This window comes from Apostichopus japonicus, chromosome 9, assembly GCF_037975245.1.
Source record: "Apostichopus japonicus isolate 1M-3 chromosome 9, ASM3797524v1, whole genome shotgun sequence".
Classification (NCBI taxonomy): Eukaryota; Metazoa; Echinodermata; class Holothuroidea; order Aspidochirotida; family Stichopodidae; genus Apostichopus; species Apostichopus japonicus.
The window spans coordinates 4174454-4201598 of NC_092569.1; the positions used below are offsets into that span (position 1 = coordinate 4174454).

The window sequence follows — 27145 nt, forward strand, 5'->3', positions numbered from 1 at the left end:
GCGTGGGCACTTTCGAATTTCCGCTTCGGTTTATGTTGCTCCTTAGAATATATAGTCAGGACGTTCGTTCTGTGTATATATATATATATATATATATATATATATATATATATATATATATATATATATATATATATATATATATATATATATATATATATATATACATATATATATATATATATATATATATATATCGTCGAATTCAAACACGTACTGAGGGCGCCCTTCCACACATCTGCTTGTCAGGGAGTCCAGCCTTAAAACTTGGTTTTAACAGATTTTCGAAAAAGGAAGTGAGGGCGCGCTCTTATTATAATTGTAACTGGCAAAGTAACAGCAGCATGCCAGGGTCTTTAACAAGACTATAGAAAATAAGAAGAATGAGTACATAGTTTAACCAACGTCAGATTTTGATTATTTATTCAATGCTTTTGCAATACCAAAATCACATAGATACTTAGTTCATTAAGCTTAACTAAAGTCAATTGAAGTAATAGTGTAACGAATCACATGTGGCTCGATGACGTCATATTTGGACTTGATCAAGTCTAAAAAAATCCTTGTGTGTGCACGGAACATTAAATCTGTGATATCTCTCAAATATGGAAAAGGGTTTTTCTATGCTGTTTGGGGGAAAGTTGTGTCTCCTTTAAATGCAGCTGTAGTAAAGCGGTAAGGGAATGACGTCATTGTTTTCCAAATTGCTATTGGCTCATAATATTTACATTGCGATGCAGTATTGGAAAGTGGTTTTAGTGTGATGAGCTGCGGTCTTTTACTGTTAACTAATACTCAAGCTTGATATGTTACAGTCGCGGCAAAACTCAAAAAGAGCATCTTTAAGTTACCATCAACAACACAATCTAAAACTCTACAGGCAAGGAACCAGCGGTTTGGGATTTACACCCCTCCCCTCCCCCCCCCCCACTCCTCCCAACTCCTTCAACCCACACAAAAACTTAAAGTCGCGGCAAAACTCAAAACAGCATCTTTAAGTTACCATCAACAACTCACCTAAAATTCTACAGGCGAGGAACCAGCGGTTTGGGATTTACACCCCCTACCCCCCCCCCCACCCCTCCCCCTTCAACCCACATAAAAACTAAGAGTAGTTATTTTCAGGAAATTGCGTGTAGATCTAATTATAAACTTACTGTATAGTTTTAAGTATGCCTCCGAATTCACCATGTCACATCTATTTATTTTCTGTTGGGGTGGGGGTGGGTGTGGGGTGGGGGACATGTGAGCCGGCTTCAACGCCGACTCCAGTCAGTACCACACCCCTCTTACTGTATCCAGCCCTGTACACATTGGTATAAAATGATTTACAAACTGCTAGTTTCTTTAAGATACCCTCAGTCCAAACCACATGTTTTTTTAATATTATGTTTCACGTGAGTATAGATTGGTATTTTAACAATGTTCATGCAAGGTAATTTGATTCAAAATTTTATTACAATGAGTTTTACAATGACCTCTGCATGAACTTTGCAGCCTTATAATCATCCATGCAGAAAGCCATTATGTCATCAGCTATAGAGTATATACGACGTTGTGAAATAGTGATTTCATGGCAACAAAATACTGGAGAAGGTCAAGCACTGTAGGTCACCAAAGACGAATCGAAAGCAACGGGCCCGCAAACTTTCGGGCCAACGAATGATCTATACAGGGGGCTTCCATAAGGACTAAGCCACGCCCAACCAGTTATAATAATAAAGTTTATTATATGCATGATAGAAAACATTACTCTTTAGAGGATTTTGCTGATTATTTATTTGTATAAAACAATAAAAATTAAATTCCCTGATTTAAAAAAAACGACTGAAGTTAGCACTCAGTCGATCTACGTCGGCTATAAAGTAAAGTTGCCGACGTATGGAAATTCCCGCGACCAACCAAATGTTTTAATTTTGCGGTCCGTCTGGCTAGGGAAAAACCAATGTTGTATTCCCAATCACGAAGGTACAAGTCAGGGATTCGCTAGTACAATTGGTGAACTTTTTCTCCCACGCAACCGAGACAAAAGGAAAAATACATATTTTAGAACCATTGTTGCTTGGTTGGTACACATAATTATCTAGATTCGAGCAAAGCAAATAATTTTAATGAATTCACAGAGCGGTTAGTAATGTCCGCCCTATTGTTATATGCATATTTGTACTGTCGGGTGACGTTATCCCGTTATGATTGTGATAGACCACAATATACGATGGTTATCTCATTATTCGACTTTAGTTTGCTAAATACACCCAACTGCGTAAGAACTTCACAATGAATCACTTCAGTTATATGTATGTATCTATCTTGACCTTTAAAATCACAAAACATTCAATATTCTCTTCGGAGAATTTTGTATTTGCAGACCGACGAGACACTCTTAGAGTAACCCGATAGTGACGTCTTTTGCCTTCCATAAAATGTCTTATCATGACAAATACGTGGGATGTATTTCAATAACGTTTCGTGGAAGATGTAGTTCAAACACATTGGGTGTGTTATACATGTATGACATATTTAATTACAAAGCGAAATCATTTTCGATCGTTGTGTTTCAAGTGTCTGATTACAAACAGCCCTTTTGTCAAGTCAATTGCTTTTGATCAACTTTTGAGCCACACGTTTGTAGTTGACCTTGTTTATACAAAGCCCCCACATGACACTCTCCGTCTAAAAGCAGAGCTTTTTTACCAAGAAAATGATTATGTTATGTTGCGTGTAAATGTTGGATGGTTACCAGCTCCGTATGTAACTGTAATAGAGCAATAATAGACATTAAAAAACTTGTTTCAATTTAACCAACGGTACGATAGTTACTTCTGATGTTTGTCGAAATAAGCCCGACGCAAACTGCCACATAACGACGGTCGGGTTGAGTCGGTTAGTAGTGTTCAGTCAGTCGGTCGGGTATTGTGCAAATGGGCTGTAGGGATTTTGATCGATCTCGTAAAAACGAAGAAAGGTATATGGAAGTGCTATAGTAGAACGAATCCTCGCTTTTATGACAATATGCTTTCAGTATTATACGTTTCGTCCTTACAAGAAGTGAATAAATGTAATTTTTCATAAAATAGTCCATCCGTCACTAAGCATATATAATTAATGCTATGTCTATAGTGAATCATATATTGCACATAAGTTCAGTGAAAATAATATCAAAAACAATAACACTATGTAAGAAAATCGCCGTTTTGGATACGAATATATATAGGTATTATATATAGTGCGAATATTGCCCGTAACGATGGGTATATAAACACACACACACACACACATACACACACACACACATATATATATATATATATATATATATTTATATATATATATATTTATATATATATATATATATATATATATATATATATATATATATATATATATATATATATATATACATATTTTTTTTAATTTTTTTTTTATAACCTATACTCGGTAGTTCAACATAGTCACCTTAGATGACCGTCCAGGGCAGTCCACCGTTTAATGAAATCCGTAAAACTCTGACGTGCGTTCTTTTTTTGGTTGCCACTTTGTCTGGTCGAGTTTGTTTTCAGTATTTAAGAAAACTATTGAAGGATGAACTCCAACGAGTCGCCAAAGTTCCCCTTTATCAGGGCAGAACGCATAAACTGGTCACAGTGACGTATATATCAGTGTCTATTTTGTCTTCGTTTGTTTGTTTGTGTTCTTTTTCTTCTTTTGTTTCTTCTTCTTCTCTTTGGTACTCGACATGCATGTACACCCATGCAGTATCGTTTTGAAAGAGATTTTGTTAGAAGGTTCATATATATATATATATAGCCTAGATGCATATCAGCGGGTACTTGCCTCGGGCGACGGGAACACTTGGGTTGTAGATTATATACGTTTGCGTTGTAGGCTTTCAATATAACTTCACATATTATGCTAGTGATATACCATTAACGTTTTTTTAAGAACGGTTCCAATGTGGGTACTTAAAGCACTGTCGTAGCGTATATAGATGACCAAAATGATTTATATTAGTATCATTGAGCACCTTATTATGGAATTCACAATTTTGTTGAACTCAGTTTTTAAGTAATCAGACAAGATTCAGGCGTGGGTGTGTGTTGTTGATTAATGTGCAACCACCCCCCCCCCCCACACCCACACACACACACACCTTTCATTTCATAAAAATAAATGAAAAGTTTTTTCTTAATTTATAACTAATTTAGAACTACCTTATATCCTATATACGTCTCACAATGGACCATTTCACCCTTTCTGAGGGGAACCCCAGACTCCCTCCCCACCCCACCCCCTCCCTACATGGGAAACGGTACGTAAACGTAGTAAACGGTACGCTTGGTAGGGTTAGACTGCGCTTAGATTTATTTTAGATTAATTTATATTGTCAAACAATACGACTCAACCAAAATTGATATACTGCATGGGAAATCCGTAATCTGACTCAAGGTTTCTTACACCTGTGTCTGCATGAATGCCGGAGATTCTGGAACTTATTAATGGACTTAGGGATGGCCAAGCTCCGGGTGTGTATTATATGGCATTTCCATTCCAAGTTAATTACAAAAATTAATAACGTATTTACCTCAGGTATAATATCTTGATGCTCTTAAAATAGCAAAGTTTATTCCACCGTTTAAAAATGGTGAATATACACATTACCTGAAACCTATAGGCCTATAAGTTTACTCTTATGAATACTTTAAAATCTTGAAGTGTTATAGGAAAACAGATGAGATTTTTTTTGGCTTGTTTTTTCAAACAAACACGATGTTATTCACAAATTTCAGTTTGGTTTTAGGGGTGGCTCACTCGACATGTTATGCTTCATTGAAATTGTAAGTAACATTCGCCCCTAATTGGATAATAATAACAATGTACTGGAAACTTTTGTGAAGACTTGAAGAAAGCTTTTGACACAGTCAACCATGCTATTCGCTTGAAGAAGCTGTTACACTATATGGCAGGGTTTCCCTAACTTTATCCCCCTCCCCCCCACGAACCCCCTGTGGATGTCAGAATTGTCCACGAACCCCTAACTTTTCGATACACGATCTGAGTCGTTATTATACTCTCATACGCATAACAGTGCTTCGTAAATGATCAAGTTCATAGTGTAATATTGTAATGGAAAAAAAACAAGAGATGAACAAATATTTATTTGGAAACTTCAATCTTCACGACGTACTGTCATGCCGGCCTACATCAACTTCACCAAAGTCACGCGGCCTGTGTCTGTTTCATAATTCAGTCATTTATCACATGCAAGGTACGATACTACCATGGCAACATATGCGTACGGAACGCGAAAAGAGTTTGTCGATAGGTACGACTTTTGTACATTTACTAAATTATATGATATATCAGATTTAAGTTCAACAAATAGTACTCTAGTTTTGACTATCAGACACGTCTCATGAACCTCCTGGCATGGACTAACGCACCCCCTGGGAGTTCATGTGCACCCCAGTTAGGGAACCCTATATGGGTATCTATGTCAAGGCGTATAATATTCTTTCAAGTTTCCTAAGCCACCTATAATGTAATTAAAATCTCAACGCATACTCGAAATAATAATCTCTTTTTCTGTAAGACGTCATAAAGCTGTACACGACAAAATAACCAGAATTAGGCCCAGGCCTATTTGTTGTGTGAAAGTAAAGTGGGCCTAACGTTTAGAATTATATTTTGGCACAAGCTTTCACTAATGTAACGATCGAGCGCTTCACCTCATTCTTTCCAAAGGAATATCAAATCTTTTCTTATAATCAGTTGTCATTTCTAAGTTCTAGATGTTCAATCTAACTGCTTACTATTTATCTCCTACCTCTCCTTCCCCCCCCCCCCCCCGTTGGTTTATTTCTTCTCTCCACCCCTTGTCTACTAGTCCTCTTATATCTTTCTCTTTTGTGTGTTCACCCTGCTCATTAACCTGTCTGTATTTTGTGTGTGTATTTGTCCCCTCTGTTACTGTAAATGTCATTCAGCCTCTGAAGAAGATCCTGCTAGGATCGAAACGTCGGGCCCTCTTACTTTTACACATTTTCTGACACATGCTCTTTAGTGGATGAGCAGTTTGCTAACAGTTTTGTTTTATTTTTGCTTACTGTCCTGACAAGTTACGTTTTTATCCTTTGTCCTTGATATTGTCTTTCTGTTTGTTGTTTGTTTGGGGATTTTTAAGGGGGAGAGGGGGGGGGGGTGGGTTCACGGTCACTAACTTTGATGAACAGTATTGTTTCTTTTTCTAGTGTCCATCATATGTAATATTATTTAATTCTTTGTTAAAACTACTCTTTTCTTTCTGTGAGTTATGTACATACGATAAAAAAAATATATAAAAATAAATGAATTGAAAAATAAATACCAATGGTAAACTGATGGTATAATTACCAAATAAACCATTATTATACATGACGTGGAATTTAGGAACACGTCATAGGAACTAATAGTTGTTAAGGGGTTCCTAAGTCTTTGTTCAGACCGGTGATAAGAAACAATAGTAATTCGTTCGAGGCCTATTCATAAACCCACCACATCCGTTCTTGTGAATGGAAAATAATGCATGGTTGGAGGGTCCCAGAAGATAAGCCTCCTACTGAAATATTTTAGGGACAACCCCCGTCTCTATAATTACCTTTATGTGCAAGTAGGCTATACGTCATTTACGACTCAGTCGTTGATTGTGCCATTGTTATGTTGCATTTGAACAATGTGATTTAGTATATATATATATATATATATATATATATATATATATATATATATATATATATATATATATATGTGATAGTGTGATTGAGAACAAACTAATTACCATAATTATAATAAGTGTGTAACCAGCATACTACTAATGCAAAAAAAAAAACATCCTGTTTGATAACTTGGAGTTTACTCACATTCATTCGGTTCTAGTTGCCTTCTTTCACGTACTCCAATCTCCGCATTGATAGAGTCACGGTTCGATTCCTCTATCTTCTCCACATTAAGCGGATGTCCTGCATGGAGGTAATAATTTGAAGTGAACACCCGAGGCGCGTGTCCTTAACACTACCCCCACCTTCTCCCCTCCACCTTTGACCTCACTTACTTATAGACGTAATGGGAAGCGCCATTTGATTTCTAAATCCTGTTTTGTTTTGTCTATTGAAGCCCCCCCCCCCTCCCCCTCAACCCACCGTAGATAAAATATAATCATAACATATGAACATAATAATAAGATGTTAGCATATGTTTATATAATAACATGTTAACATAGTGTAAGCAACATTGTGTGTTAACATGACGTTAACATCGATGATATGTTAACAAATTCATATTATGCAGTTATATGTATCGGTGTGTTCTAAAATAATATCAACACTAAATTAAGCAATGAATTCAGCCACACATGGAAACCGCCTACTATATATATTCTACTGGTGGACACATGTTCCGGTTTAGATGTATCTAAAATCCTTTGAAATCCCCCTCACTAATTCCTTTTTTTTCTTCTCATTTAGACAAAAGAGCCATTTTGCATTACAAAAGGAGGAACTTCTAATTTATGAAAATGAGAAGTCTTGGGATTTTACAGACATAAGTCCTCCCCCCCCCATCCATCCCCCTTCCCGCCACCGCCCCTGTATGAATAGCTGTAACTGTGGATAAAGTCATTTCCGTACACGGCTTGGATATAATTAGATTTAAACGCAAGTTTGTCAATTTACTTTACTGCAATTGCAAGTGTTCACGGGCTTCCTAGTTGCTTACAATCAAGTATTCATGAGCTAATCCATTACTTGGCTGCGATCAGATTTTCATGAGCTCAAGGCAATTGCTTGCAATCAAGTATTCATTAGCTAATCCAGTACTTGGCTGCAATCAAATGTTCATGAGCTATAGGCAATTGCTTGCAATCAAGTACGCTTGGGTCTATTTTATGAAAATAAAAAATAAGCTGCGTTGGAGTGAAGTTTATGATCTTATCGATTCACCGTTTGCTAACTTAACGTCAGACAGTAATACTTACCAGAAACAGCATTCCATAGGACGCAGTAGCAACAGACTTGAAGGAAAACACCTATCAACTTTCTCCTGAAAATAGGAAACGACACCATAGCTGCAGTGACCCACCGAAGTAGTCTAGAAATCGTAAACTCTTGGTAATCCTATAAAAAATAGAAGTAAAATATTGAAACAATTTAAAGTTAAAAAAAAGGAGAAGGAGAAGGAGCTAGAAGGAGAAGGAGCTAGAACAGGGGCGTAGCCAGGATTTTCAAAGGTTTAGGCACGACTATCTTTGCGGAGCGCCACCATCAGTTGACGCGGAGCAGTGGCGGAGAAACAGGGGGGGTTGGGGGGTTTTAACCCCCCACTTTTTGAAGAGGGGGGGGTTGGCCCACACAATCAACCCCCCTAGTTTTTGCCAGTAATGTTCTGTTATAGCCTATGTTATGTGCTCCAAATGGCGTAATAAATCAAATTATTAAATTTGAAATTGTTAAAGTCATTTCAACCTTTTACCTGGTAGGCTACATCAACAATTAACGACCGAAAACCGAGTTAGAATTGACCCACACATTATTTCTAGCCCCTTTCCCTCACCTTGCGCATTGGAACTTGTAGCTCATAGCGCTAACTTCACCCCACAACAGACATACACAAAATAACGTTTTGTTGCTGTTGAATAGCTTTGGAACTGTATACACTGGCCAACTTCAACGAGGTGAAGGAAGGAAAAGAAAAAGAAGAAAGAGAGAAAAGGAGAAAAGGATGGAGTAGAAAATACGGCAAGAAAACGGGAAGAGAAAGAGGAACAGTGACAAAATTATTCGAATTTGTAAAGCAAACAGCAGGTATCACATCATATCATTGAGCATGAAAATGGCATTCCACGATTAACAGCCTCCAAACCATGGGCCCAGATCCTGGTGAGGACAGCGGGACGCGTCCCCACCAACTTTTTCAGTAGTGGGAACATGATATACCTTGTCCCCACCAATTTGTCTTGACCAATAGCTGCATTTCAAGTTCCCCTGTATTGAACTTTGGCGCAGTTTGATCCAGCATTGTGCAAATGACATGCAGAAGTTCTCATTTTATTATATTTATCCACAGTTGTTAAATATAGGACGGAAATCGCATTTGCAGCAGTCTATCATTGTTTTCTGGGAGAGGACCCCAGACCCATCGTATATACAAAAGTCTACTTGGATTATTTGTCCCCTGATTTTCTTTCTGCAGACGCCCATGTATTTCTCCAAACTAAATTTCTAAGCCATGAGATCTAAAACTTAAGGAGGTTTAGGAGCATCATTAGGTCTGGGAAGTGTTATTTCCGGCGATCTGGGAGGTATATTTGCCCAAAAAAATCGTACGCTACGCGCGAAACCCATGGTCGCGCTCCGCTTAGATAGTGTCATAGAACAGACACGCGTCCCCACCATTATCCAAGACTGATCTGCGCCCATGCTCAAAACTGTCGATGTGTGTAGTGTTCGGTTTCGGAAATATCTGGTATATTTTTATTTCCTTCAACGAAATTTTTTAGTAGCCGTCTGAATTTTCGAAAATTCCCTAACCAACATTCTTCATCATACTTCATCATACTCGTGCAATTTTGACCCGTCTGTTAGGTTTTGAAGGAGGTTTTTCTATATCGGTTGTCCATAGATGATATTTTGTGCAATATTATGGGTATGTTTTGAAGTGAATTTATTCACGAGAATTGTGAATTTTCAAATTCTGAACAGTGGGGCTGACGGATATTGTGGGCCGCGATGAAGAATCACCTACAAAAGCAATGATCCACAGGATATGTGATGAAGTCGAACATGATGTGTGACTGGTGACGAAGTTATAGATGAGAAAGAAAGTATTTGGAAAAAAACTTGGTTCTCAGGCAAAAGTGTACATATGGTTGGTCAGTTTCAAGCCCGAGAAGTGCCATTTCCGGTGATCTGGGGGTACCAAAACCACAAATTTGCTTGTACGCTGCGCGCCAACCAATGGTGGCGCTCCGCTTAGATAGTAATACGCGCTCCCCTCCCCCCCCCCCCCCGGGTTAGAAAATCCTGCATACGCCACTGGTTAAATGCAACTTTTCAAGGCCTGGGCAGTGCCATTTACTGCAATCTGGGAGGCAATATTTGCCAAAAAATTCTTGAGCACTTCGCGCCAACTTATGGTGGCGCTCCACTTAGATAGTGAGCCAGCAGTTATGACTTTTTATTTCATCAATGGCCTGCAACCCCCCCCCCCCCCCCACTTCTGACAAGAAATCTCCGCCACTGACGCGGAGCGTACAAGAAAATGTTTGGATTTACAAACCCCCCAGATGGACGGAAACGGCCGTTCCTGAGTGTTCATTCTGGTTCTTTGGCCTCTTGCTAACTTGAGACACCTCATTCAATATCACTTTTAAACCCCAAAAAACAAACGAGTTAAAAAAGTACGCAATTCAAAAATTAGCAAGGAACATGTACAGAGTAGTCTTACTTTTCATATACTTGTATATACAATACTTGTATATACAATACTTGTATATACAAAGATAGGCCAGAAATGTCTTTGATACAACTATAGCTAGTAATTGTCTTTGATACAACTGTAGCTAGTAAATGTTTAAGTTAGCCTAATAATTCGGCGGGTAGAGTGTTGAATGAAACGGCACGCGATAGAAATGACAGCCTAGATAACAGAAGAATAGGTCACCTAATTTAGCTATATTCTTGCTACGTTCTATTCAATAGTCTTTCCTGTCTAGACTCTAAAACTCGTGCAGCAAGCTTATGGATTTGAATTATGGGTGTTTAAAAAAAAGGATAAACTTAGCCAAAAAAGTGTAGGCCCGGGCCTACAGTGCTACATACTGGCTACGCCCCTGTAGAAGGAGAAGGAGCTAGAAGGAGCTAGAAGGAGCTAGAAGGAGAAGGAGAAGGAGAAGGAGAAGGAGAAGGAGAAGGAGAAGGAGAAGGAGAAGGAGAAGGAGAAGGAGAAGGAGAAGGAGAAGGAGGAGAAGAAGAATTAGTCATAGTAGTGATGACGATGACGATGACGGAAACAATAACATTCTTTTTTTTTTCCATTTCAGGTCTTGTTTCGTATGTTGAAAGGTCATTCGATACAAACGCCAAATATGTTTTAAAAAAGAAACACACAAATTTGCCATAAATCAGTGTTTTAAAGGTCGTCAACACATTAGAATGCCTACAAATTGCAACTATTTGCGTGGTATAGGTTTATATAGGCTACGTGTAAAACTTGAACTAAGCTAGATCTGTGACATGCGTACCTGAATTTGATGCTGTGCCTTTGATACGATACAAGTTAATAATGACATCATTAATCTGACTAAAAATATCAAAATATTAAGGGCGTTAACAGGAGGGAGATATACTTGCATCTATATTTCTATGTTATTGACTACAGTACCACTATGAACGACCTTCATGCAGCTGTAAGTTCATCGCTTGAACGTGGGAATGGCCTCTAAACGTACTAGTGAGAGTTAACATAGTTTCGGGAGCAGTGGTGAATTGAGTGTGAAGTTAACTGTTATGCAAGTCATGTGACGCTTGCGAAACATCTCTTTTTCTTTTCTTTTTTTTCTCTTTTTGCTCCATTTATTCGAAATCTGCTTTCTGTCACCAATGAATCATGTAGGGGCACAGCCAAAGGCTTGAATGGACATGCAAATACAAATCACTACAAACACACGAAAAAAGATGTACAACAACTAACGAAATAAGTCAACACAACAAGAGAAAGCGAAAAATCGATGTTGTTTGACATAGAAGATGAACATGCATGGGAATTGAGCAATATCATTCCGTCCATATTGTATGTGTGACGTCACACTACCATCAGAAGGTTAAAAACCTTTAAATTTTAATTAGTATTGATATAGTATAATTATCGGACAACATTAGTACCAAAATCATTCACATTATCTGTCAAAGTATTTGCAAACAACAAATGTATAAATTAGCAATAAAAGTAATCATAAAAGAAAATAGTATGGCATTTCAACTTTTTCAACTATGTAGATTTTTTTGTTAAAGCTTACACAAGTCTAAGCCTGCATATTAAAACAAAAAAGGCATTAAACCTCCTAATAGTTCCGATAAGGAGACGTTTGCGTAATAGCTTTTGCTCTTTTTTTATAATAATTTTTGCTCTCAAAAGCGTCTCTACAACAAGTATTATTATGGAGCTATGTTACGGAGCTCGGAAAGTGGAGTAAAAGTGTACCAGCGAAAACTATGAAACTGGCCTCTAAAAATGTCCTAGCTGAGAGAATACCTTTAATTAAAGATGATGGCGACTGGTATATTCTCTTGTTAAATGGTTTCATAGCTATTGAAATTGTTTGATTCAGAAAACCTCAGCAAGCCTCCCTCTCCACCCCCCCCCCCTCTGCGAACGATACTACACTCGGGAAGTGAATCACAAGTACATTGGAGAAACACAAAAATATCTTGTGAAAAAAAATAAGAAAGGACTTTTCCCAGAATGACCACATTTATTCTGTATTTATGACGGGTGAAAGTTAAAAATTTGTTTTCGGATGGCAATGTAGTCCTTAGTAAACACGGTCCGGTAGGACACTTTGTACTGGCAAACTATATTTTCTGCGGGATATATTCGAAGTATACAAACACCCCTCAAGTAAATTGGTACCTTGTCCTCCGTCACTCCTTAACTTTCTGTATAATATATACACTGCGATGGTAACCAGGTTTTTATCTTTAGCTACTGAATAATTTATCTAGAAATTAATTTGTCACTGCATGTTATAGCATACAGCTTTATGAAATTCCATATCCCGGAAAAAAAATTAACACACGCTGCCACGACTTCATGAATCTGTATGCATCGTGAACATTCTTTTATCAGAACCTTTCAGTCTCTGTTTTATTAATCTAACTGCTCATTGGAAAATCATTTTATATGATTGTAACTACTGCTTAATTAATGTGCCTGTTATTTAAAATATGGAATTTAGTATTTTCTACACACACCAGGGATCTGCTCACACTGGGCGGCACCGGGCGGCTGCGCCCAGCACAAACATTAATTTAAACATTTCCGCCCGGTAATTTTTTGATGATAATTTAACAAATTTCACCATAACCAAAGTATGGGAGAATACATGGCACATAATAGGAAAAATAGCATCACCTAAGCATTCTTCATGTGCAAAATTTGTCCAATGGGGAGGGGGTACCCCACCCATGAGATCCCTCTCCAAGGATGTGGATCAAACTACCGTGCAATCTGCACGGCACTCAAATATTCCTGAGCACATCCCTGCACACAAACACATACATGAACTTTGATAACTAAGCAAACATTTCAAAATGAATCAAATTTGAAGTATAAAATCAAGGAGAAGATTATATTCATAGTATAAATAAAGATTTTGATCTAAATCTACCCGTAATGACATCACAAGCCATCTTCTGAGATCCACTTACTGGAGATTAATGTAAAAGTCTAGCCAGTCAACTTGGATTAGGCCTGTGTTCAACCAACCATATCTCGACCAAGGGACAAGATTTTTCTCTTTAATTATTTGTAAGTTGCAATTGAAAGGAAGGCCCGTGTAGATTCAAGTTAATATTTGTATAGGCCAAAGAAGGGGTTTGAATGATTGCACATTATTTTATTGAGTTATACAAACCAAGACTGTTCGATATTATAAAAAAAAAAAGAGAAAAATATGAATTACGACGTGAACATTATAATGATGGGGTTTAAGGATTCAAGCCCAGTCGTCAATTGGACGTTCTACTTTGGGTACCGAATTAAAGAGGTGTAGCTTTAATTATTTTAAACGATTTAAAAAAAAAATTGATTTGAGGTAGCAATTCAATACGTGTTAAGAATTCAAAGTTATCATTATCTGATCTACTTACCAGAGAAGAAAAAAAGAAAATGAGCGGCTCTCTTTCGATTCTTCGGGTGCGAATGTCAATGCAGCATCCACAGTTAAAATGAGTGTTGTAAAGACAATCAAGAATAATTAATCACCTATAACTACACGACTCAGGTTGGCCGAGTGCCCAACTAACTTCTATGGCGGCGTGTTTTTACCAGAACCCCAAAATAATGTTTGTGAGCTTCAGTGATCGCCTGCGCACCTCAACTGACACCAAGTTGCTAAAAGGTCGATACGTTTTGAGGTATTTATATAAGTGCAGCACACCACCAAACCCATAAATGATAATCAATGTCAATTGTGTTATGTTACCCGTGTGAACGCGTGTCAGCCTATATAATATAATAGACTGTTTCCACGCCTTTCATGGCAAAATTATAACAAAACCGCGAAGGTAACTGGTTTCTCACCGGCTGCGGTCGAGTCCATTTTTTGGGTGCCACCAAAGAGCAACTCTGTCGACTTCTACTCTACTGTCACGGTAAGAGCAGGTGATGCTGTGTGTTAAAATGGCGGCGGGAGTCACAACCCTCCAATATGAATGACCACTAGATCAAAATGGGCTGAGTTGAAAATATTTAAAGGGATAATCCGGTGGCTGACAATGAGTGCTTAATAAAGGGTGGGTTTGCCTCCTAAGGAATTAACATTTTTTCGAAAGATGCCTTTAATAAATAATAAAAATCTCATATAAAGACGCATTGCGAGTGGTATGGATACATACGTTCGACTAACTGGGATGGGACCAGGGGGTGGGGTGAGGTGGGGGGAGGGTGTTGATGTGACCACACAGACTTTCCTATTTATGTTAGGCTAGTTTATAAAGGGCCAAGGACCTGTGCTCGAGTCACGTGTATCTTGACTAAATCAATTTATTAATTTGTTAATTAATTTCGTGATTTAATTGACTTTATTTGCAGATGTACATCAAATGAATGGTGCCTTGGCTTACGGTCAGGTGACCCCTGGATGGTACAGAATGAGTTATGTTGGGTGTATAGAACTTACTATAGCAATGGTCAGTCGAGCGGAACATCATGATTTTACGGTAATGCATGTCATTAGGGTCATATATTCACATGTATTGAAAGCGAGTTAGAAGTTCCTGTTGTTTTACAGTATACGTTCCCTTCAACTCTCAAGTCCACCCATGCAAGACTATAAATTGCGCAACTCAATCCTGCTCATATCATTCAGTTGACGCTGATTACGTCATCATCATCCACTGCCGGTGAAGCAGTACGAACTGTCGCATGTCCCCCTGATTCAGTATACATACTGTCCTAGTCCCCCTAGGACATTTTATACTGGATATACCAGTACATATTGTCTCCCTGGACAACATATGCTATGATTAACACCGGAGGGGGACATTACTTAACGGCCGTTTATTTTGTTATAAAGTGTGTACTCCGAACACAATGTCCGCTAGCAGTAAAATAAATAGTCAGTAAAAGACTTTGGCAGTATCCGTATTATTAGCAAATTCGTCCAATTTCGGCTTCCGTATATTTAGAAGTACGTCGATCGATCGTGCGACAACTAAAAACGGAAAATTTCTCAGAAAAATGTGAGACAAATTGCCGATTTTCTAAGAGATGAGAGCTATCCAAGTGGTTTTTACAACAACAAAAAGCCAGAAGAGGATCTTACGGAGACAAAGTCAGTCTTTCAGACTGGCTGAAAATGGAACTCTTGCATACCTAGGCCTACATGGAATGAAAGTTTTGCCGATCTAGGGCTTAAATCGAGGCAGCTCACAATGGCATCGGAGGTAATTGATGTGTACAGTAAAGGATACACACTATGCCTGTGGTTAGTCCAGGCCGTTTGGTAGGAAATGTGACTTTAGTCATAATAGTATACTTAGGCCTATGTAATTTTACACGTAGGAAAGGCTTATCCTCTAGTTGCACAGTGATGGTCACATTTACGGAAGTTTATTTCTACATTACATTGCATATTGCAATTTATTTTAATGTTTTCAACCTTCACACCTGCATATTCTTAATGGCCGAGATAAATTTCTGGACACGAAACAGCAGCGCAGTAGCTCTAGCCTATAGTATAAGGTTAACAAGCTAAGAAATAAAATGGGTTTTATTTCGTTTACGTTTCATTCTGCGTGGCCTTAGGCGCGTAGCCAAGGGGGGAAGGGGGCAGCCGCCCCCCCCCTTGAGCATATTTTTAAAATATTGTTTTAATGTTTTTATGATATCGCTAGTATTTTCAACAGAGAAAATGCTAAGATGCAACTTACAAGGCCTGGGAAGTGCCATTTCCAGCGATCTGGGAGGCATTTTTAGCCAAAATTTTCTTGTACGCTTCGCGCCAACACATGGTGGCGCTACGCTTAGATAGTTTGCAATGCCGAATCTACAGTTTCGCCCCTCCCTTGGCAAATTCCTGGGTACGCGCCTGGCTTATGCAACCCTGTCCTGCTAGCCTATAATTAAATTGATATCATATTTTGGTAATTCACCCATGAGCACTCTGAATTGTCTAATAAAACATAATGTCAAATGGCAAGCATTCGTTAATGGCTATTCGCCGTTTGACATCATGTAATATCCCAGTCAAAAACTAACTATAGGCCTAATTGGTGCACAAATCATGATATTATTCTTTTACCACGTTTGGTTAGTTGTTTTATTTTTGCTTATTGTGCATTATAATCAGTTGCATGTTTGAGCAAAGTTGTTAGTTCATGAACAAAGTTGTTACGGCCTAGTTGGGTTTTTTTTAGTACTCAATTGTCATAACACATTAATGAAAAATATCATAAATTTCCACATTTTATGGCTCTGCTTATCAAAGAAGTTACCAAGCGTAACAAAATCATATCACTCAAGCTTACAGAGATAGTGATTGGCTGCATGCATACAGCAATATAAAAATGCAATAAATGGATATAGCCTAGCCTACTGCTATAGGAAATTGGTACTTAATGTATATGTAACAAATTCGGATTCATTGTGGTTGGTGAGATATTGAAGGCCTGAATAACTAGATTATGGAAGCAAGTATATATGTATATATGTTTATGTATATATGTATATATATGTTTGTATATATATATATATATGTATATATATATATATATATATATATTTATATATATATATATATATATATATATATATATATTTATGTATATATGGGGGGTTTTTTGGGGGGTTTTTTCCCTTTCTTTCTCTCTTGGGAGTCCTTTACCTTGTTAAGCCTGAATTGGCTTTTTAGAGGACTTCCCTCCACATGTATATATCATGTGGAAAATCAAATAAATCAAATCAAATCAAGTACATTTTCCAGATGTTCTAATTGCATATAGGTTGTCCACAACATGCAGTAAGATTCAAGCCTAGTTGAAGTCACTCTGTCTGGACAAAATTGAATATTTACAAGTTTACAGGTAATCTGTATAGCCATTAATTCTGGCCATTATAATTGCTAGAAGTTTTCATAAAGTACTTTCCTGGAGGTTTTATCCCTTCAAATTGTGCTCAGACATTCTAAATGAACACACAAAATGATTGAATGTTCCAGTGACGCACATTTTCTCCAGCTGAGGATGGTAAATAATATAGATTTAGAATTTTCACCAAAGTGACCATAATGTATAGATTCAGAAAATTATGTTCGTGAATATCATCCAACTTCATGTTTTGATTTTTACTTCATTTCTTTGAACAAACTTATCTCTACAAGAATGACGTATTTAAAGTGTGAACATGATGAGACAAACAAATCTATAGCTTATTGCAACCTGCTGTCATATTTTCTATTATTCTTCTTTTTTCTTCTCTTTTTTGCTTTGTTTTTGTTTCTTAGATGTTTACAGCTCTTTTGAAGAGGATATCGTAATGTTTCCAAGCAAACTGAAAGTATTGGCTGCAAAATTAATCAGACGAGGTGTTTGTATAGGGGAGGGAGGTGGTGGCTGACATTGTTGATAGAATACAAAGTATTGTTGCCCTTTTCGAAATGCATAGCTATTGTAAGGAAAAGGCACCGTGCCATTTTTCTGATGGGGATGTAGAGCCTCAAGCCTTATTACATATCTGTTCTATTTAGAACCACTTTTTGTTCATTAAGAAAATGCCATATTTAGAAACAGCGAACCTTTATCACTGGAATTCATCATGGCATTTGTCTATACAAATGAATATTTGTTCCACGCATGGTCATCGCAACTGGGTTAGGGGCTGGGGGGGGGGGCTCATGGTCCCTCCATCTTTTTGCCAAGGGAGAAAACCTTTTCCTCGACGGTAGAGTAAGAAAAATAAGGAAGCGTAAGAAAGTAAACAATGAAGTGGTAATGAAAGTCACGAAATATGGTTCAGGCCTGTACGGAGAGGATGGAGGGGGGGGGGGGGGGGGGGTGGACAGTGATGATATTTTCAAGGTTTCAAAGTTGATGTGCTCGATAGACCATGTCATTTGTTCAGAATCAGTGACCCATTTTCTCAGTCTTCACGAGTTTGTTTTCTTCCGAATTCGCAGTTTTCGTTCTTTTCAAAACAAAGGACACAAAGGCAACACCTAGCTAGACTGTAAACTAACTGATCAGCGTATCCGAGCTCTTGCACCACTATATATATGGTAGTGTGACGTCATACGTGTCCCATGTGACGTCATACGAACGATTTACCATAAACATTCTCGCGTTATTCAACGATGGTCTCGTGCAAGATAATTTAGTCGACTTTTTTTTCAGGGAGTGGTCAGGCCCTAGCTGACATAGCACTGATTTGACCTCAGCCTTGGATGACAGCCTATGCCCAAATTAAAGAGATATATACCAGTGATATATATATATAGACCATGTGACACTTAATAATATCAAAGAGAAACTATAGTCGTGCCTGTTTGACAACCCTCTCTCGATAGTATGTACCCACTTGTACTCGACATGTGGTTGATTGAAGGTGCATCACAATATGTCATATGTGATGTCATAATGGGAGATGTTCTTCAAATATAGCTTTGTTTTTGTATTATTGTATTCATCTTATATGATATATAGCCTTGAAATGTTATACATTTAGAATATCTGCTTATTTGTCAAAATTAACATTCTCTGTATATCAAGAATTACTTTAAATGCCCCTTTTTTGAAATTTAAGTTTCCTCTTAAGATAATTATTTTAAATATTATGGGTGGTGGTGGGTGGGGTGTGGTGGTGGTGGGGGGGGTGAGGGGTAGATATTTCAGTTCAATTGCCGTGATGACGTCATATATTGTGCAGCTACTAGCTGCATCCAAACCTATACTACCAATTTTAAAACCTGCATATCGTTGCCACACAAAATGGTATAAAAAAAGAAGGTGTCGACCTAAACGTGCATAAAATTGACAGCAATTTTGTCACCCAATCACTGAACTTCAACAACCGGGATCCCCCGTTGAGTTTTTTAAGATGTAAGTAACCTTTACAAAATCACTGTTTTGCCGAGCAGTCCAGTCTGTATACTTTCTTAAATTATATGTATAAATGTCAGAGACCCATCAATCAAGATGTTTTGTCTATATGCATAACCGTATATTCAAACACGTACACCGCAAATTGCCACGAACAAATAGTATGAATGTCACACACACAGTTTGGTGGACATTAGGATTTCATGATTAACGGTTAAATACAGACATTTAATTCTTGGAATACGGTAGGTAGTTCTATAGTCTTCCAGACAGTTTGCAAATTTTAAAAGGTGACTATCCTGAGAAGAAAAAAACAAATAAAGGTACAAAGTAAAAGCGATATTGGATATTGTTTACATCACTGATACGTGATACCTCGTATGACTATAGACTTCCAGACAGTTTGCATATTTTTTTTTTTTAAAGATGAATACCTATTAAACCAATAAAGGTACTAGTTAAAGCCTGATAACAACTCAGTTAGGTGTTGTTCTCCTTTAATTACACTATAACATGTTAAAACTAACTGACATTTTACAAACACACCCTGGAGTCGAACGATTGATTCGTATATACAGATCATAAAATTTAGGGGGGTGTGGTACCACCCCCACCCCCTCACACCCGTCCTCGCTCCCCACTCACACACACACACACACACGCACTACAATCCAAAAAGATGAAATTATGTTAGGAAAACATTGCGAATTTACTAAAGTTGCAACGTAAAGTATAGGCCTACATAGCTTATAATTAAAATTTAAATTATAATCGTCAAGTGACGGAACATTGTTGGGTCCATTTTATCATGCGTGTATGGAGAAGGGAATCCATGATATAGCCATCGGCATTGCGTTCATTGCTTTATATATATGCTTGCGATGAAGAACTCCAAAGAATTAAGAAAAAATATCTTGCTACGTCACTTGGGAAATAGGCTAGTTTCAAAGTCCTGATGGGGGGGGGGTTACCGTGTTGTCTTTGTGTGATGTAATTGTGCTACAAGAAATAATTGATATATGTACATTCAAACCTCTCAAACCTATGTTTTTTTAACATAAACGTAAACAGTCCTTTTAGTTACTTATAGAGACCAATATGTAGGGCCATGGAGGTAAACCTGCTGTTTTACTTCCATGATAGACATATTGGCATCATCAGCAAACAACATGTTACAGGGAGTATGGCTATTAGCTAGTCCAATCAAGCGACAAAATATATAAACGTACAATCACATATGATTCACATCGATATGGGGCCACTGGGTTTCCATTTGGCATGTGTTTCCTACAAGATTTCTAACCGTAGGTGCGAGGCCATATATTTTATGATATCGCTAGTAATTTCAAAATAGAATATGCCTAGATGCAACTTACAAGGCCTGGGAAGTGCCATTTCCAGCGATCTGGGAGGCATTTTCGGCCAATTTTTTCTTTTTACGCATTGCGCCAACCGTGGTGGCGCTACGCTTAGATAGTTTGCCTTCAAGATTCGCCCCTCAGTCCCTTGGCAAATTACTCGATACGCGCCTGTCTAACCGTGTCACAATTTGTTACCAAATATCTCCAAAAACGTCACAGACTTTCAACGAAAGTAGTTTTTACTTATTTCGAATTGAATTAGCTAGACGGACCGCATCCGTAATGAAAAAATATATATATATATATGTAACTATATATATATATATATATATATACTCATGATATATATATATATATATATATATATATGTGTGTAATATATATATATATATACTCATGATATATATATATATATATATATATACTCATGATATATATATATATATATATATATATATACTCATGATATATATATATATATATATATATATATATATATATATATATATATATATATATATATACATATATATCTATATCTATATCTATACAAAATATCACGAAGCGCGCGAACATTTTTGGGGATGAAAGTTGCTACGCGCCTGCACCAAGCAAATATCCCCCCCCCCCCCCCACCAATATTTGAAACAAATCGCCGCCCCTGCATACATCAATACGTGTTTTGTGTGGTAGCGTGTTTGATACATGTCATGTATACTATAATGATATTTTTATTTTGTTTTGGTAAGAATAGTCACCTAGATAGAGCCTTTGCAAGTAAACGAAGCAACTATAAGGAACATTGACGACCCAGTTCGTTAACTTTTCAAACAAACAAGTGTCAAAAGATAAACACCTTGCATTAGGGCGACAAACTGCACACATACCTGCACAGCTCTGAGGCAATCAATAGGGGTTACAACGTGTGTCTTCCAATCGCTTTGATACACCCGGTTGTCAATGTCGTTGCTATGACCACGAGACGCACTGTATCGATCTTAACAGGGCGCTATAGTGCCCAGCTGGTAGATGTTGTTTTTCGACAATAGCTGTATAGACAGAGGGGGTACATGATCCATGCAGTACGGTAACTTATGGTTTCAATGGTGTATACAGTTGCGCACCAGGAGAGGCATTGCAACAAAGCGATGGTCCCATGTATTTCACGTGATGAACGGAGCTCTTAATTACTTATATTTACACAGGACGGAGAGAAGAATATCTCTAAAAGTGATAAGTTCTTATGGATCATTAATAAATACGTTTAATTTCATCAATTGTGAGAGAGAAATTCAAGCATGGCTTCCGAAAACTTTTGACACTGTATTATCTCATAGTAGGTAGATCTACACACAATATAGGCCTACCGTGTTGAAATCACATCGTGTGTTGCATGACTTTCTCGAGGAGTAACAGGTCCCATCCATCTTTTTAACTGACCTACCAACCTTCTTCATACTGTACTTTACAGAATGGTTTAATGCCAACAGTATATCTTCACCACAATTTCCCTGTATTGGCCCATTTCCATGTGTGCAAGTTCAACAGATACTGTGATAACGGCAGGGCGCACTACACACAGAATCTCAACAGTGCAGTTTATTTGACGAAACGATGGTGATCATATTTTTCTTTACTATGTAAATGTCAAAGGTGAAATCTATTTTGCCAACCCCTACAGCGACTGTTGCCACGAAACAGTTCATATGTAACACACGGCATGCAATGTATATGGTGGTCTAATCTCCTGCATACACTGTTTGCACAAGGCAGATTGTGTCCACATCAAAACAAGGTATCAGAATCAGTACTTGCGGCTCGGTAAATATTTTTTTTTTTTTTGATAATCCCTACTACGTACACTAGTCCAACCGAGTACAAGCTAGTCGAGAACTGCCATAATCGTGGCACGTAGAATCTGGATTTATCTTACTCTTTTAAGAGGTAGCGGGACCTTGTGAAGTCAGACAAGAAAAGCAGTAACTAAATCGGGAATTACCTCATTTTTTGCTGCAAGTGTGTGAATGGCGTAATTTATATCACAAGTATGTTTTGAAAGTTTATCATACGCAGGCCTTTCGAACACCGTAGTAGTATCATAGGCCTACACTACTGACTGACTACTGCAATGTGCAACAGATTATGATGAGCTCCTTCAATCGATTGTCGCAAGCTAGCGAACCGGCAATTCCATTGCGCCGCCCTAAAATTCGCCGAGCATGGAGTGCACCTTCACATCGCCAACCACCGCCAAATCAACCGCTTAAAGTTTCCGGTTTTCACCTGCACCGTGATATCGAGTCTGAATTTCAGAGCGAACTTGGTAAGAATTTATTTGAGCAGACTGTACAGCTTCAGGAAAATTCCGCTACATTAGCCCCTGTTAATATTAGTAACCTGCCTGCCACAGGGAGAATTGCCTGTTGCTGGAGGCAATGTGATAAAACTCCGCACTTGTACGATCAACGGCGCTGTGTTAATATTCGTGACACCATCTGCAAATCTCCGCTTGTTACGGAAAACAAGAATTTCATTTCTTATTTCACAAGAGGTCAACTCGACAAAGTCTCTGTGGCAAAGTCACGGGGATATACCGACTTACCGGTACCGAATATCGGAAAATTTGTCAAACGCGTTCGTAGTGCTGATGTTGGTTCGTTAACACAATTTTCATTGAAAGATCAATATTGTAATGAGTCTATTGAAGAGATTAGAGGAAATTACTGGAGATCAAAAGTTTTGGAGAAGGAAGAAAAAGACAGAATTACATTGGTAGAAGGGATTTGTCGAGATATTCTCAATGAACTTTGTGATGGCCCTGTTTCTGATCAGCTATACTTCAGCGAAAAAAGAAAACATTTATTAAAAATAAAAATGTCTCTAGACGAAGAAACTGAAAACTGGATAAGTCTTGTCAAAGAAGAAGCGAAAAGGGAAGCCGAACAAAGAGAGGCAGCTGCGAAAAAGCTTCTCGAGTACGAGGAGTCAAAACGACCGAAGAGGAAAAAGAATTCGAAAAAGAAACGACCAAAATCGATACTGAAAAGCAGGTTGCGTTCAAAGTCTGATACAGACAGCGATTTGGCGTCCCTTAAAAGTTCAAGGGAAGGAGGAAAGTCTGTACGATTTCGAGAAAACTTAACTGATACAAAGATTATCAATAGATCCAAAACAGGCACGAGTAAGAAAAGGGGGAAGAAAAAACAGGAGACTGGACTCACCGAGCTTGACCAGTCTAAAGGACAAAAGAAGGCAGGTGGACGCATTCTGTCGCCGAAACGACGATCTAGCAGGAAAAAGAAAACGTTTCCTGGTTACACAAGCAGTGAAAAACTTTCAAAACAAAAAGTGACGCCAATCGAAGAAATATCGTCGGTAAGCCCAATAGATTCGACAACCATGGGAACGAAAGCAGACCACCGCCGTGAAGAAATATCAAACGTTGAAGCTCAAGATGAAACTGTCGATTGCTTGCCTCAGGAATTAGTCAAAATTGTTACTCCTGACGAACCTCCGAACTTTTCACTGGCGGATGAATATCACACTAAAAAGGAACTGGTGGCTGACTGGTTACAAAATAAATATTGTTCCGCCGCTCCAAAAACCATACCTTTAATTTGACTGATAACTTAATTACGCATTATTATTTTTTTATTATTATTATTATTATTGACTCTCTATACGCAAAGCATCAACGTGAGTATTAAAGGTGGGCAATGGTGGACAATACAACTCTTCCATGACTAGGTCAGGTTATTTTCTTTCTTTTCCTTTCCATTCTCTCGCCATTATATACAATTGACATGTACTTCTTGAGCTTAGTAAACTACAAGTGAATTTATTTTTAGCTGAAGAAAGAACACATTCTATATAAGTATGGTTAAATTTTGCATGGTGAATTTTTCACGTGATGAAGTTTGCAGGCGATTCCATCTTAGTGAGTTTGAGATATGTGTAATACTGAAATTGTCTCATTTTGTATAACTGAACTTGACGCAAACATATATAGTGTTATAGTTGCCCACTGAGAGCAAACTGATATTTTTTTTAACGTTTTATATTTGACTTTAATTATGATCGTGACCTTGGATTAGAACGGGTTCCAAATTTATGGGTTGTAAACACAATAATCTATCAATGACTTTACGCTATTGTAGCTTGAAGGAAACTGATGATAGCATTGCTCTTATATGATTCACATGCAGCCACTTAAAGGCATTGAAGACTCGCCCCAAACCGCGTGCCGCCCTCTGCCAAAAAATGTTCACTTTCCGTTGCTTGCAAGTGAAGTTTTTTTCTTGTCGCTACAAAATGCAGACAGTAATGAAACGTGATACCTTGTTATCTTTTATCTAGACCTGAGATGTCCATCGCTGCTATGTATACTGTGTTATAGGTATTGACCGTAGCTGCAAGTATTAACTGTACACTAGTGTCTAATTACCGACGGTAACATGTGTGTATTTTCTGGGATCGATGGTGGTGTCTAACACTTCTGTTACACCTCATTCGAAACTAGGTCAGATTACCGGCATCATACGTTTCTTTGTGCGCGAGTCTTAACTCCCTTTTAAAAGTATTTTCTGATGACTAACTTGGTAAACTTTATTTTGAAGAAAACAATATTCCAGACTGCCAGTTGAACCCCCCCCCCCCCCCCTATCTCAATATCTTGCCCTTAACTCGAGAGATGGTTGATTGAATGTATCATATGGCTAAGCCTTTAACTATACTCCCGGAAGTTGCGTCACATTAGGGGATCTTTGACGTCATCTCGGCAAATGGTCTTCTTTTCTTTTCTTTTTTTTTTGTAAAAATATTCTTTTCCTTGTAGAGAAATGATTGACATATGATACAGGAAAACAGAGACGTTTTCACCCGAAGTGCTGTAAAATGACATCCTTTCTCCGTTTGGCAGATGCATGTTTTTACAAAATATCACAACATTTCAAAAAAATAATATCTTCGCGAAAGAAACTGGTATGAGAATGTGGTTTTCACCTAGAAGAATTTCAGCAATTTTGCTAAACAATCAACTCTAGTCACCAGAGAGTCCTTTAAAGTTTGTATATTGTTTACAACTAGACATAGATTAATGGTGGATAATTGCAACTTATAATTAGTGTTTAATTGTTCAGATTATTTTTATTATTTCTATCATGATTAGATTTACACAGGGCAAACTTTCTGACGTTCAGTTTTGAAAAAGATGGTTTGATATGTTATAGTAAAGAAACATTCATTAATGATTTTTTCAGTTATTCCGGTTTTTGAAGCTGTAGTCGATGATGGGTGAATGCCTCATGACTTATGCAAAGAATTTATGATGCCAATGATACAGTACGAATCTTTATAATAAATGAATGAAATGTTTTGGGGATCAAATGTAAACAAGTCAGAAAGTGGTCAACGGAAAGTTTCTAATCAATTTTTACATCTCTATTCGCCAGAGTTGTTCGAGAGCACCCCCCCCCCCCCTCCCATTCCTTCTAGAAGGACCTTTTTTATTCAGTCACATGAGCTTTCTGCGAATAGATCAAGTTATTACAGTACGTCTCATTGTTATTGTGATTGTTTTGAACCACATAGACATGTCTGTATGTGGTTTAGTACTGAGGTCCACAATAGAGGTAAAAAGGGAATTTCCCTGATTTCACCAAGACAATGAAGTTAAGTAACGCAGTCTGCATGGATTTGATTGAATTTAAATTACAATATATTTTCTAATACAATACTCCTTATTTTTCTATTGTGAGTCATATCTTATTTCTCTGCCTTTGTTTATTTTATTTCATTTTGGGGAAGATTTGGATTTTTTTATAATATATATATTCTTACACATGACCCTACTCTTTACACAAGTCTATGTAAGCCTATTAGTAGCTCCTTTGTTGCAATTGTCCGTTTGCATGTTATTGTAATTCACTACTCGCCAGTCAAAGTACTATGCTCTTCCTTCATTAGTTGAAACCGCTTTGTGGAAAATAGTTCTCTTTCCGAAAGAAAAAAAAATTATTTGAATTGTCTTCTCATCTCTTCAGTCATTTACATAATCCGATTTAACCTTAGTGTAACACCCCTATCCACATGTTATCTACAACTTTCAATTAAAAACAGCCTTCGCGACATTTGTCATTTAGTATAAGCAAAATAGAACGAACATCGGGATGACATGCTTCCCAATTACCTATAGTATATGAAAAATAGAACGAGCAAGAACATGACATGTCCGCTTCGTTAAGGAAAAATAGAAGGAACATGTACACGACATGTTTTATTTAGTATATAAAAATAGAATGAATATAACAATATGACATGCCCATCCAGATATATGAATAAGGAACGAACAACAACACGTCCACTTAGTATATTAAAATAGGACGAACATGACTTGCCCATCCAGATATATGAAAACTGAACGAACAATAATATGTCTGTGCA

At 37.6% G+C, this 27145-nt stretch overlaps 2 protein-coding genes across 5 annotated transcripts in view; one reads left to right on the forward strand and one right to left on the reverse strand.

The window, feature by feature from the left end:
• The window catches only part of LOC139973373 (dual oxidase 2-like), a 77364-nt gene that overhangs the window by 34378 nt on the left and 15841 nt on the right, over positions 1-27145 (reverse strand). For 2 of the 4 annotated variants that reach the window (XM_071980000.1, XM_071979996.1), the window contains exons 1-3: positions 13899-14212; positions 8009-8147; positions 6897-6995 (exon numbers count right to left, since the gene is read on the reverse strand). In XM_071980000.1, coding sequence (XP_071836101.1) covers positions 6897-6995; positions 8009-8096 — 187 coding nt within the window. In that variant the 5' untranslated portion in view covers positions 8097-8147; positions 13899-14212. Of the gene's footprint in view, positions 1-6896; positions 6996-8008; positions 8148-13898; positions 14213-27145 lie in introns of those variants that run through there. The other 2 variants (XM_071979997.1, XM_071979998.1) reach the window with 1 other exon arrangement.
• Positions 21722-26451, forward strand: LOC139973376 (uncharacterized). Its single transcript, XM_071980004.1, has one exon. It carries the CDS (start codon positions 22847-22849, stop codon positions 24323-24325), a length of 1479 nt encoding a protein of 492 aa, XP_071836105.1. The 5' UTR covers positions 21722-22846; the 3' UTR covers positions 24326-26451.